Source organism: Typha latifolia, unplaced genomic scaffold (genome assembly GCF_019914945.1).
Source record: "Typha latifolia isolate L0001 unplaced genomic scaffold, TyphaL0001v2 contig_28, whole genome shotgun sequence".
NCBI lineage: Eukaryota > Viridiplantae > Streptophyta > Magnoliopsida > Poales > Typhaceae > Typha > Typha latifolia.
The window spans coordinates 38,562-53,155 of record NW_027330476.1 but is presented as its reverse complement, the minus strand read 5'-3'; the positions used below and the strand labels follow the sequence as shown (position 1 = coordinate 53,155).

The following is a 14,594-nucleotide window of genomic DNA, read 5'->3' as shown; positions in this document are numbered from 1 at the left end:
TTTACCAGCCATTAGCCCAATTACTATTTTGCACTCGTATAGTTCCGGATGCAAAAACTCGCAAGATCCAAGTACACTCGGATAACAATCTTGTTTGCACTTGCTCCACATGGTCGTCTCCATCTCTTCGCAAGGCGGCGCCGCCGTCTCTTCCTCCGCCTTTGAATGCAGTGAATCTCGCATAGCAAAATAGATATGAGACTAGAAATAGATAGAGTGGTGATGGTAAGTGATCGCCTTTTTGCTTGGATTCGTGCTTTCTTTTAAGGATTTAATTTTCTTGAGGTTGACATGATATAGATTTGGAGAAGGAAAAAGAATACGGCGAGGGTAGTAGGAGTTATAAGTGCACCGTGCCAAAATAAATTGTGTTGAGAATTCTCGAGTCCCCACTTCTGATATTCTAAACCTCGTGTTTTTGTTGAGAGAAATAATTGGGTAGAACTATTTTTCTATATGGATGGTTTAGAGTTTTAACTATCCATCTATTTGCCTGAATTTGTATAGAATGAAACCGTATTCATTTATATTATCTGAATTTGATACGAGAAGCACCTTTCTGTCTCAACGAGAACAAGTATTAGCTTATGAACTCTTGAATTTAAGGCATTTTGTCTCAACAAGAAAGAAGCATCATTCATACTGTCGAATAGATTTTACAACAGGTCTCTCTTTTTTCTTTTTTCTTTTCCTTCGGCAAGGCATGCATTAAATCATCTAGTACATAGTTCTTTTGTTTCTTGATTTTAAGAGGAAACAGTTTTGCATATGTATGAATGCCCTATTTAGCCACTTTAGATATTTCAATATTTCGTAAATAGAAATTCTAAGTAACTTCACTTAATATTGGTACAGGAAGTAATAGAACTGCAAAAACAATTGTCATTGTTGCCATCGCAGTGGCTGCTGTATTGTTGTTCCTCTTTACTGCATATATCTTCTTGCGAAGAAGAAACCCAGTTAAAAATCTATCAGTCCGAAATGCACCCGGTAAGTAGCGTGCTTGCCTTTTGTCCAAAAAGAAAATAAAAGAGGCATCTGTCGAGTTACTAGTGTTTAGCCGAAAGCAGAATACAGATGGCCACGTTTGCTAAAGCTTATTCTTATGAGCAGATGGTGTAAATGAAGAGGAAATCAGAATTGCAGAGTCCCTTTTGTTTGACCTGGGTACCATAAGAGCTGCCACAAATAACTTCGCTGAGGCAAACAAGCTTGGAGAAGGTGGATTTGGGCCAGTTTACAAGGTTTATCTCTAGTCTAAGCTGTTCCAAATTACTTAAACTATGAATCTTTTCTTGAATCTAACTGGGTTTTCATTGTTGAACACTATGTAGGGAGCACTACAAGATGGACAGGAGATCGCTGTGAAAAGGCTTTCGACAAGCTCAGTGCAAGGACTGACTGAGCTAAGGAATGAGGTTGTTCTTGTTGTAAAGCTTCAGCACAAGAATCTTGTGCGATTGTTAGGTTTCTGCCTAGAAGAGCAGGAGAAGCTTCTTGTCTATGAGTACCTTCAAAACACAAGCCTTGACAAAATAATTTTTGGTGAGGTTCACAACGCTACTCTTTTTGTTGGACTGAGACAGTTTTAACCAACTAATTGTGTACTATTTTGTTGTACATAGATATAGTTGGTCGAGATATATTTGTGAAGCAACTATTAATTTATTAGATTAAAGTCTGACAAATATGACATGTTATGATACTCCTTTTCTGTTCTGTTCTTTTATATCAAGGTAACAAATAACTGATCAGTATTTTTGCTGACCTCAAAATCACTCTTTATGCATTTGTCTCCATAGATTTGATTCAATATAAATGTGCTTTTTCTTCTTTCAATGGTGAAAGAACCTCTAGACCAACTATTGTTGCAATTTCTATGGTTACTCATGTCCCTACTTTCTGCTCTGAACTTTCTGACTTCATTGTAGTTCTTTTTATTAGGCCTGATGGCAATTTTTTAATTAACCAAAGTAGAAATATGTGTTCTTGTAAAAAAATATAATGTTTGATTTTATTTAATTTTCAATTTGATTTGAGTAAAATAAAGAAAGTAGTATCATAACATTATATTGGGGCAATTTGATTTTATTTAATCCAATTTTTGTTGGTTACAAAGATACTTATCCTGAACAGATCCTGTAAGGCGAGAACTACTCGACTGGGGCATGCGGTACAAAATCATTGAAGGAATTGCTAGAGGGCTTCTTTATCTTCATGAAGATTCAAGGCTAAGGATCATCCATCGAGACCTCAAATCAAGTAACGTCCTTTTGGATGGGGACATGAATCCTAAAATTTCAGATTTTGGTCTTGCAAAGCTTTTCAATGTAGGCAGTACCCAAGGAAGCACAAGCAGAATTGCCGGAACCTAGTATGCACCATTTCTCAGTATCCTATTTAAAATAAGTAGCAACAAGCATATCGAACAACTTTAATCTTTTGCTCCACTTCATTTTATCAGTCTAACCTCTGTCATTTCCTCGATTTGCAGCGGATATATGGCACCAGAATATGCTATTTATGGGCGATTCTCTGCCAAATCAGATGTTTTCAGTTATGGTGTCCTAATTTTGGAGATTGTGACCGGTCGAAGAAACACTCTTAATCAAGCCTCCATCCATTCTGAAGACCTTCTATCCTATGTAAGGACTAGTTCTCTGTGCTTAACACGTATTCGGTCCATTTAAAATCAGATGTTAAGTTCCTGCTATTACATGAGGAATACTAATGGTATTACAATCATCTCCTCTGACCTTACCTTTGCTTGTAAATAGGTCTGGAATAATTGGAATAGAGGCGCAGCACTACAGGTCCTCGACAGATGTCTCATCGAAGAGTGTCGATCACAAGACGTATTAAGATGCATCCATATTGGGCTACTGTGTGTCCAGGAGGATCCATCAAATAGACCAAGCATGGCTTCTGTCATTCTCATGCTCAACAGTCAGTCTATTACCCTTCCAAGCCCTTCCACTCCTGCCTTTGTTATTAGCAGTCAAACATTAAGTGAATCACATGTTCTTGATAGAGGTAGAAATGCTGATTTGCCTGCAAGCAGGTCAAGAGTAGTTTCAGTAAATGATGTTACGGTTTCTGAAATGGAACCACGATAATTGATCAGCAGTGCAACTCTACTCTTAGTTCCTTTTGCTAGCAGCAAGCTAGTAAATGCATGACCAGATAAACTGTAATAAGATCAATTCTTGTTTTCGTCCAACTGTGGCATTTTAGAGAATTCTTTCAATCAGATTTTATGTATCTCTATAAACTATATTACTTGAGCCTAATTGCAATAAGAAGCTCGCTTATGCTGCTTGCTAGATGGTCTTGCAGCTTTTTTCGAACACTTACATTTCCACATTTCCTAAGCAGAGAAATTTACATATACTTTAGATATCAGTTGAGTCGAGATAATAACAATTGACATTATTTTGGAGCCTTTTAGCTTTTAGTGTGATCTAGTAGATGCCCACAATCTGTTTGCATGCCACCCTATTGGGTTTAGCTAATATCTGTTAAAAATTAGTGCTAAACTTAGTTATCATCTTTGTTATACTATTTCATCTAGCTAATTGGTGTGTTACTACTATAGTTATTTTAGTAGTTCTTATACTTATTAGGGGCATTTTGGAAATAGTTTTATCTTATTATGTTCGAATCTTGTTTAGTCATAGGAAAGTAAGTCATTGGATGTCAAGAGAAACTCTAGCTCATCTTTTTTCATTTTGATGTCATCTTAGAGAGCAAGAGAAGAAAGAGAATCCATCTTAGAGTTTTGCTAGTTAGAATGTGAGTGAATCTCCTACCTCTTTTGTAAGCTTGTCTTGTAAGTTTAGTAACTTTCTATTTGTGAAGACTTGGCATTATTGAGTTTATACCCTTGAGGTGAAGATTATAATCTATATGCATTGTGATTATTTGGATGGTTTATTGTGAAGTTATCCTCTCCGTTCTTGTTTCTATTTGATGTGCAATTTTGGGCTTATGGGATATATTGAGTTTTTACACTTAAAAAAGAGGAGGTTCTTCGATTAGAGGACATCGATTTCTCTTTAATATCAACCAAATAGTAGCATTCTAATGTTCGAAATGATTGACATACTTGTATATATTATATGCCATAAACTCTTTATGATTCATCTTAGCAGGCCATTAGAAGAGAAGAAAAAGGGTTAGACCGAAACAGTAGGTGAGAGAAAGAGATTTTGCCACCGACCCTATACCAACTTGCCATTTTCTTTATCTAGGAAGGGCCATAGATAGGTATTTTTATTAAATTCAAGAATAATAGGATGATTGCAGCGCATGATAAGAGGGTGAGTAGGAGATTAATAGCAAAATATCAAACCGAAGAGCATAGAAAAAAAGAAGAAGAAGAGTAAATGGAGCACAACCCCTACAAGTTTGTAAGCATAAAGTCTTTTAAGTCAACCAGTGGCTCTGTTATGATCTGACAATTATATACATAGATCTACGTTTGTAAGAGAGGGATAAATAAAGATATCAATATGGTAGATAAAAAGCTCTCACACCCATAAACATTAACTATTAATAAAGTAAGAAAAAAAGATACAAGACTTAATAGGCACACAGTATGTCACTCATCGAAGTATCAAATGAGGAGGAGGAGCACATACACGAGATCCAACGTGCTATGTTGGTCGGATTTTTCTCAAACTTTGGTAGATTTTTCTCCTTTGCAATTAAGTGAGATTCTCAGATGATTATTTGTAACGTGGGAATTGATGAAGTTTGAATCATTTCTATCTAATTCAATAAATTATATTTTCCAATTAAGTTGTGAAATTCAAAACCAAAACTAAAACATGTTGTTACCAACCCAAATTATGACACCTTTCTCAATGACTTATCTATAGAATTAAAGTCAACGGTCAAACTACATCCCTCCTACTTGAGTTATGTCATACGCAAGTAACGCAATAGACAGGTAATGAAACGGGTCCACACTATTTTATTTCAACCTCTATCGACTAATAAATGATCGGCTACTCCTATCCATACCCATGCTTCCATGAAACAATACCTCTTAAACTCTCTCTTATTTCCTTCAATTAATCTCCGAGCACATCTCAGGAACAGAAACTATGCACTTCCCTGTTCTCCTCCTCCTCCTATCCCTTCTCCTCTTAATTCATCTTCCCATGGCCATCTCAGATGACATCTTATGGACTACCTGCCCAACCGATGTAAACTATACAACCAAGAGTACCTTCCAATCCAACCTCAACCTCCTCCTCTCCTCCCTCTCCTCCGCCGCCGTCCCTTCCGGCTTCGCCAACGACACAGTCGGCCGGTACCCTAATCAAGTTTATGGCCTCGCCTTATGCCGTGGCGATCTCTCCCCTGCCGATTGCCGCAGCTGCCTCAACACCTCAATCCACGGCATCGTCGAGCAGTGCCCGCATGGCATGTCGTCGACGATATGGTACGAGGATTGCCTTCTCCGCTACTCGAACACAAGTTTCTTCTCCATGGTGGAACCAGTGACGTTCTACATGTCCAATACAAATAATGTATCGCAGCCAACACTGTTCAATACCTTGCTAGGCCAGCTCATGGACACACTCGCTCAGAAGGCAGCGTACGGGTCGCCGCGGATGTTTGCGACTGGCACGGCGAATTTTACGAGCTTTCAGAAGATTTACGGGTTAGCGCAGTGCACGAGGGACTTGTCGGACGGCGGGTGCTATCGGTGCCTGACGGATGCCATCTCAAACATTCCGGCGTGCTGCGATGCGAAGCAGGGAGGAAGGGTTAAAGGGGAGACTTGCTATATTCGATACGAAGTGGCTCCTTTCTATAATCTTTTAACTATCGACGATGCGCCGACGCCGGCGCCTGCGGTTTCACCTCCTAGGGGAAGGGATTCCGGCAACGCTACCAGTCCACCACCAGAAGACGGAAATCCAACAGGTAAGTCAAATCTGCCATGTCATGAACTCTTTGACCAGTAGACGCGTTAATTAACGTCGGTAGGAAATTAACTTAATTCGGTATTTCTTCGTGAATCAGATTCAAAGTTTATTATATTTTTCTCTATGTTTCCTGCATTGAAAGAAATGGTTAAAACAAAACATAAAATGTTGTCAATTCTATTAGTCGAACAAGTTGTTCTTAAATCACAATTTCATTAAATTGGAGCCAACGTCATTCCAAAAGAAACCCGTGCCTTCTCCACTTTGACCACTCGTATAAACACTATTCTACCCTATAGTTCCAGGACGGCAGTGGTCCTCCAGAAAGGCGTGACCGCGTAAGATCCAACCGTGAATTTTAAGTCAACGAGGAATCTCGCGACCAAAATTAGATCGCGCTCGGATAGACCAATCGGTTGTCGACACGTTACTAATTTGGGGGTTAGATTGGGAAATTTATCTTCTCCTTCCACTTGTTTGCACTTGCCATACATGCTCGTCTCCATCTCTTTGCGAGGCGGCGCCGCGTCTCTCTCCGCCGTCAGGAAAGTAGCGATCTCACTAGATCGAACAGTGATGGTAAGTGATAAATTTTTAGCTTGATATTGACATGCTAACTTATGAAGTAGATTTGGAGAAGGAAAATAACACTAGTAAAATCTATATGCCCACACTCCACAATGCCGAGATAAATTGGAGTTGAGAATAAAGACACAGTTACATGGGTGGTATCTCGAGTACCCGCTTCTATTGAATATTTTTGCTGAGAGTAATGATTGGGTAGAATTATTTTTCTATATGGATGGTCTTGTTTTTTTAATTATACACCTAACTGCCTGAATTTTTATAGGATGAACTCGTATTAATTTTTATAATCTGAATTTGATATGAGAAGCACCTTTCTATGTCGCAACGAGAAACGAGTAGTAGCTTATGAACGCTTGCTTTTAAGGGATTAAGCTTTCTAGTTTCATTTTGTTCCTTTCAGTTGTATTGGTTATTTGGGTTTTATCGGAAAAATGACTTATTCGTTTATTATTTAGATATCAAGAGATATGTCGTTAGCTCGAGAGAAAAAGATCATTTTTCCCTTCCTCTTAGCAGACCATGATTAGCATATATAATGAAAGCATCAGCTACTACAGTTTTGCATTACCTTCATTACCTAATTTTTCATGCTGTCATATGTATGAGTCCTGCATCCTTCACACTGCCGAATAGATTTTCTAACAGGTCTCTTGTTGTTTCATTTGCAAGTCATGCATTAAATTATCTACTACATAGATTTTTACGTAATATCACTTAATTTTGGTGCAGGAAGTAATAGAACTACAAAAACAATTGTTATTGTTGCCATCGCAGTGGCTGTTGTATTGTCGTTCCTCTTTGCTATATGTATCTTCTTGCGAAGAAGGAAACCAGTTAAAAGTCTATCAGTTCAAAATGCACCCAGTAAGTATCTGCGGAACTACTAGCCTATAGGGAAAGCACAATAGAGATAGTCATGTTATGTTTTTCATGTGCTAAAGCTTGTTCTTGTGAGCAGATGGTGGAAATGAAGAGGAATTCAGAAGTGCAGAGTCTCTGTTGTTTGACTTGGGTACTATAAGAGCTGCGACAAATAACTTCTCTGAAGCAAATAAGCTTGGAGAAGGTGGATTTGGCCCAGTGTATAAGGTGCATCTATAGTCTAAGCTCTATAAAGTACTTGGACCACAAGCACTTTCTTGAATCTAATTGCAATAGCCTTTGCGTTGAACGCTATACAGGGAATATTACAAGATGGGCAGGAGATAGCCGTGAAAAGGCTTTCGACAAGCTCAGCGCAAGGACTGATTGAGCTAAGAAATGAGGTTATCCTGGTTGCAAAGCTTCAGCACAAGAATCTGGTGCGATTGTTAGGCTTCTGCTTGGAAGAGCAGGAGAAGCTTCTTGTCTATGAGTACCTTCAAAATACAAGTCTTGACAAAATTATTTTTGGTAAGGTTCATAACGCAACTCTTTCCGTTGGACTGAGAAACCAAATAGTTGCGTTCTTGTTTTGTTATGCATCGATACAATTGGTCGAGATATATTTTTGAAGCAACTATTTGTTATCATTGCATTAAAGACAGACCATTATGGCATGTTATGATACTCCTTTTCTGTTCCATTCTATTATATCAAGGTAACAAATAACTAATCAGTATTTTTGCTGACCTCAAAATCACCCTTTATGCATTTGTCTCCATGGAGTTGACTGAATATAAATGTGCATGTTGTTCTTTCAATGGTGAAACAACCTCTAGACCAACTATTTTTGTAATTTCTATATTTATGTCCTTATTTGCGGTGCTTAACTTTCTGATTTCGTTCAAGTTCTTTTTCATTCTGGCATAATTGCAAATATATCAACTGACCAAATTTTGTTACGTGAGACAGATCCTGTAAAACGAGAACTACTCAACTGGGGCAGGCGGTACAAACTCATTGAAGGAATTGCTCGAGGACTTTTATATCTTCATGAAGATTCAAGGCTAAGAATCATCCATCGTGATCTTAAAGCAAGCAACATCCTATTGGATGGGGACATGAATCCTAAAATTTCAGATTTTGGTCTTGCAAAGCTTTTCGATGTAGACGCTACTCAAGGGAACACAAACCGAATTGCTGGAACCTAGTATTGCACCATTTATCACTATCCTATTTCAAATAAGTAGCAACAAACAATATAGCCACTTGAATCTTCTGCTCTACTTCAATTATCAGTCTAACTACTGTCAATACCTTGATTTGCAGTGGATATATGTCACCAGAATATGCTCTTTATGGCCAATTCTCTGCCAAATCAGACGTATTCAGTTTTGGTGTATTAATTTTGGAGATTGTGACTGGTCGAAGAAATACTCTTAATCAAGACTCCATGTATTCTGAAGACCTTCTATCCTACGTAAGGACTAATTATCTGTGCTTAACATGTATTTGGTCTCTTTAAGGTCACATATAGTAAGTTTGATCATGCTATTACATTAGGAATACTGATCGTTTTTTTTTTACAATTATCTCCTCTAACCTTACTCTTGCTTCTATATAGGTCTGGAATAATTGGCGTAAAGGGGCAGCATTACAAGTCCTCGACAGATGTCTCGCCGAAGAGTGTCGACCGCAAGACGTATTAAGATGCATCCATATTGGACTACTCTGTATTCAGGAGGATCCATCAGAAAGACCAACCATGGCATCTGTTATTCTCATGCTGAATAGTCAGTCTATTACCCTTCCAAGCCCTTCCACTCCTGCCTTTGTTATCAGTAGTAGAACATTCAATGAACCACATGTACTTGGGAGGGAGAGAAATGCTGATTTACCTGGGAGCAGGTCAAGAGGAGGCTCAGTGAATGATGTCTCTATCTCTGAAATGGAACCACGTTAGATTGATGAACTGATAATCAGATCATTTGTTGTAATAAATCTCTGCAGCCTTATTTTGTCTAACTGTGACATTTTATTCTGAAGGGAATTACTCCAATCAAATTGTATCTATCTCCATCTTTTATACTGTTCCCATGTCTACAAAACTGTGGAGGGGTTACTCCTATTTTACGTGAGCTGCCTAACTTGCAATAAAAAGTTTGCTTTTGCCACTTGATAGATGGTCTACATTCTGTGAGTTTGCTGAGCAGAGAAACTTAGATATACATTTCAACATCAGGTTGACAAGAAATTGTTATTCTTACACTAAACAAAGAAGAGCTATTTTACTATGAACAACTCATCAGTCAATAATATGCTATTATATATACACGAACCAACTGGTTGAGGTGCATGATGGGAAGCAGCTAACTAGTCGAGGTATGATCTAAACCATGCATGTCAACAAGCCTCAAACATTAACAACCAACACATGCAAGTAGTCAAGAACGTCGACGCAAAGAGGTTGATAATTATCAAATAAATGATACCCTAGAAAGTTCTAGAGTTCTTTTTATTATATACAAATTAAATTAAAGAAGTAGCAATCATAACAATCTACACATGAAAATTATAGTAATTACTCTCTATCTATCTACGACTTAATTAATACACAATATGAGTCACATCTTAGGCATCAAAGAAAAGATACAACTCATATCTTATGGTACAACTCCCACCTAATACTCTTCCTCCCTGCTTCCCATTGCAGCAGCTTGGAAGCTGGCTAATGGCAGTCTGCAAACAAGTCTTGCAATCACCGCCAGATAGGTCTTTTGTACACTGAGCCAAACCATATAATTTCTCGGATCCTTCTCCGATCTTTGCCTCTCCAGTGGCGAACAGCAATGGCGTAAGATAAGCCTTCTTCATTAGCCTTGTCATCAGCTCCGCCACCTTCTGGTGAAGCCTTAATGTTTTCAACGCAATCTGAGCGTTCCACATCAACACCCTATGATCATTGTCGACTTCGCCAAAGAATTCTTTGTTCGAGTACCGTAGAAGGCAACTGTCATACCATACGATAGCGTCTTTATAATGCGTGCAGCTATGTCGAAGATGAGCACCGGCGGTGCGAATGCACTTCTGGCATGCCGCACTTGTGATATCTCCTCTACATTGGGCAAGACCGTCCACCCTTGTGTGACCGGAGCCAACCGAGGCGATGTCGAATCCGATATTCGGAGCTTTTGTTTCAAGTAGAAACATTAGTTGGTGTAAGTTGTTATTGAACGGATCTCCGGTAGTAAAATTGGCCGAGCTTGAGCATATCGTAGAAAGAGGATTGGAGCCGACGATGATGTTGTGAAGAAGAGATAGAGTTAGAAAGGAGAGAAGAAACTTTTGAGAGAGCATTGTGGTAAGAGAGAGAGAGATAGCAAAGATAAGTGCCAAGGAAGCAAGGTTTTATAGAGCATCAGATGAGTTTGGTTTGACGGAGTAGAAGGGGTCAAAACCGTGGAAAAGTCCTTGTTTACGAGAAGAGGTCATATTTTTTGGTCCATTCTAGAAACCTTCTGCGGCTAATGATTTAATAGTGACATAGTGGTTGAGAAATGAGCCACAAGTAGCCAGTTGAATAACCTTCATGAGTTGTGACGATGTGAGGGTTGAGATATTTGAATACTTTTCGAGTCAATAATGACAAGCTATTTTAAGTTCAGTTGGGAAGGGGCTCTCTCTTCCCCTGTTGTAGCCTCGGATTACTGGAATCCTCCCTCTAAGAGAATGCATCTACACTTAATGTAGTTTTTAAGGTAAAAAAAAATAAAGAACTTCAGCACTATATTCCATTATTTTGCATTACATCTGCAAAATATTACAAATTCACTGCAAAGTCAACTAAAAAACACTCGATGCCTGCTATATATATTTAATATCCTCTTGAAATCATCAAAGACTTCGTTACAGACTCTGTAGACCAAGAAAATGAATCAACTAAGGCTTACTGTTTTGCCTTCTTTCCAGTTACATTAGAAGCTAGCTCTTTGAGAAATTTTACAGACTTGGTCACAGGAGAATTGGCCGCCATCAAGTTATACAAAACATTCTCAACCTCACCAATGGAAGGCCTTTTCTTAAACCTAGTAGCCACCTTCATGTTCCGCTTCTTCCCCTCATCCTCCTCCACCATCACCAACCAACCTTCTCCACTCATCACCCCATCCTTCACACATTTCAAAACAACACCTTTCCTCTTGCTCAAAATTCCTTTAACCTCCAACCCCATGAAAGAATACACTACATCGAAAGATTCCACAAAACCCCCCAATCCACTGCTAAATTCCTTCTCCTCTTCGAAGGCCCACTTTGGGTTGAAGAAAATCACAGGTTTGGGGTACAAACCATCAGTGATTTCTCTTATTTCCTCCAATTGGGTCTCCTCTGGAGCCACAAACACAGCCAAATCGCCAGAACTCAGTGTTCCCGAGCTTATAGAACCCAAGTCCAAGTTGGACACAAAGTTGGCCGAGTTAGAGAAAGCCTGGTGAGCTAGTTCTGCTAGTTTGGGAGAAGACCATAGAACTAGAATACTTGGTTTTGCGCCTTTTCTCGTGATGGGCAAGTCTGAGAAGACCTCAGCAGCGAGTTGGGTGAGTGAACTCGGCGAGTCATCGATGACAGGTATCTCAACTCGGTATCTTGGTTGCTTCTGTTTCTTGAGTTTTCTGGTGGGGAGGGGAACTGGGTTGTTGAGAGGCTTCTTTAGAGTGGTGGATATGCAAGTTTTGGCTTGGGAAATGGCTTCTTCTCTTGTGGAAGGAGGTGAGAGGAGGGTAGAGGAGGCGGCTTGCGAAGAGGAGAGAGAGGAGATTGGGGAGATGGGTGTGGGCTTGTGGAAGGAGGAGAAGGCGAGGTGGGTTTGGTGTGGAAGAGAGATGGTGGGAGAAAGGAAGAGATTTGTGGGGTTTAGGGGTGGAAGTAGTTGGGGTTTGAAGTTGGCTTGGGAAGAGAAAGGCTTGAGGAGAGTGAAGGCCATTGCAAAAGGTCAGAGGAAGTCTTTTGTGGCGTGAAAGAGTTCTATCCTCGCTTTGGTGGATACATTGCTTTGGGGACGGATCGCCTGCAGTCCCGGTTGCAGGGATTTCCTGCATTCCGGATGCTTGAATCCTGCTTAGCTGCCGAATCATCAAGTATTCTAGTATAGAGAACAAACAAACTTTAAAGTCTTCTAACGGATTTACAGGTACCTCCACTGTCTGGGCTTCCAGATTGTCTCTCTCGGATGGAATTCTACAATTCATGTTTCTCTACAGGGAGAATGTAATTGAAGGTCTACTCCCGTAATACTCTCTCTCTCTCTCTCTCTCTCTCTCTCTCTCTCTCTATAACACACACACACATACACATGACACGAACCAATAATCATTTGGTGCAAAGACGAAGAAGCCATGCACAAGAAATGGTACAGCACGGTTTTCATCGTTTCATGACATGACATGATATAAGATGCTGATGATTCTAGACAAGCCTAAAGAAGAGGTGATATAGAAAGCTGATCATAGTAATTCCTTATTCAGAAATCAACCATGACTATGACATTACAGGAGGAATCTCAAGATATGAAGGTGGCATCAAACAGAACAATTACAACCAAAATAGAGATGTTTAAAATAGTGTTGAATTCTAACAATGAGCAGTAAGATAGATGCAGTTATCTTCAACATTCAAACGGTACACCGAGTGCTTAAAAGATTCAACTTTGCAGGAAACTAATGTAGCTAGAGAAATTTACCAGAGAATTTTGACATGGTATAGTCTCTTAGATGCGACAACTTCAGCTTGATGTACTTCTAGTTAATAAAAAAAATCTTATGGTACCTACCTCCAAGTTGATTATAAGAATCTTTTGTGCAACCTAGATTGCAAATGCAACTCCAACAAGGCAATAAAGTAAAGTGTATAGGTATGTAAGTATCATCAGCACCTTGGGAGCAACTAACTACAGAAGCAAAAGAACAGACAATAAGTGGGTATCATGGGAATAGTTTTTTTTTTTAAACATCTGCATGCTATACATCAATTGATTTGCAATAACATGGCATTGTAGTCATTACAAGAACTTCTGAAGTCCAAAATAAGAGTGAAACCTCAATTAAATGACATACTTCATATTTTCAATATAGCAATTGTCACATAATTTGAAGGAAGCTGGACAGAGATTTTAAAAAAGATGCAGCTTCATTGGATCATTGTAGGCTTTCATCTTAACAAGAAGGTAGGCAACAATAGATAAGAGATGCTTTGTACAGTACTGAGTAGCTGAATAGATGTATTTCTGCAAGATGAATATAAGATCACCATCTAATTGAATTTTAGTCAGATAACATATGAAGAGATTTAAGAAAAATTATATTCTAGCCTAGAAGAAAAACACGGAAGAGGGGTAAGACCAAGAAAAATCTCACATAGAGTTTGGTCAAAATAAGTCTGAACGTGATCATAAATATAATATGTTCCTATGGCTTTCAAAGGAAGTAGAGAAAGAAGGTTGATTGGCTCAGTAGGAAAAATGGATTAATCTAAAACAACTAGAAGAGCTTACTGTCTTCATATTAGCAAGACACACCTTGAATAACAGATGGGAGTCCATGGCTTAAGACAGATAATAATAGTCCGATTTCAAAACGAGAGCAGAAAAGATGGGATAAATATACTAACCTTAGATGACTTTAAGGTGGGAGAGAAGATCACTTTTGGTTTTGGTACTCTTTTGAAAAAGGAACCACTAATTATTGGACAGTTCATTGAACACAAAGATCATATTTATCTATTTCTTAGAATTTCTTATCTCTTTTTCCTTTCTCATACCATATAATTCCACTGTGTTAGATTATTTTCTCTAAGGAGTGAAAATAATTCCAGAATGGAGTACTAATCAGGGAAAACTCTAGTAATAAGTGAAGATGTTACGGATAATACCTATTCAATTTTAGCCAATATCGGAAAAACCATTCCGACAACTTCAGGAGAGAACGGATATAATTATACCAGAGATGGCATCATTTTAATCTTTTCGTGCAAAACTCTATATCCGCAAGGCCAACACAACGTAAACCTAAATTCATATCCATAATAATCCAAACAATAGCATTAGTTATCATGCACAATTCCCATAACAATCAAAATCACAACTTTATTGAACAGAACTCACAGTAACCTCAAAGTTCGTATCTTTCTACTCTAAATGAAACAGCCAGACGA

The 14,594-nt window shown here is 38.7% G+C and overlaps 2 protein-coding genes across 2 annotated transcripts; both read left to right on the top strand.

Annotated features, from left to right (window-relative positions):
* The first annotated feature begins 60 nt into the window (after positions 1-60).
* On the top strand, positions 61-3,349 carry LOC140802534 (cysteine-rich receptor-like protein kinase 44). Its single transcript, XM_073158065.1, has 7 exons — positions 61-225; positions 856-990; positions 1,114-1,244; positions 1,335-1,545; positions 2,137-2,374; positions 2,495-2,645; positions 2,778-3,349. The coding sequence occupies exons 5-7, from the start codon at positions 2,169-2,171 to the stop codon at positions 3,114-3,116; spliced, it is 696 nt and encodes a 231-aa protein (XP_073014166.1). The 5' UTR covers positions 61-225; positions 856-990; positions 1,114-1,244; positions 1,335-1,545; positions 2,137-2,168; the 3' UTR covers positions 3,117-3,349.
* Positions 3,350-5,014: 1,665 nt separating this feature from the next.
* LOC140802524 (cysteine-rich receptor-like protein kinase 15) lies at positions 5,015-9,578 on the top strand. Its single transcript, XM_073158058.1, has 7 exons — positions 5,015-5,937; positions 7,257-7,391; positions 7,486-7,616; positions 7,709-7,919; positions 8,361-8,598; positions 8,718-8,868; positions 9,013-9,578. The coding sequence occupies exons 1-7, from the start codon at positions 5,109-5,111 to the stop codon at positions 9,349-9,351; spliced, it is 2,034 nt and encodes a 677-aa protein (XP_073014159.1). The 5' UTR covers positions 5,015-5,108; the 3' UTR covers positions 9,352-9,578.
* Positions 9,579-14,594: the final 5,016 nt, after the last annotated feature.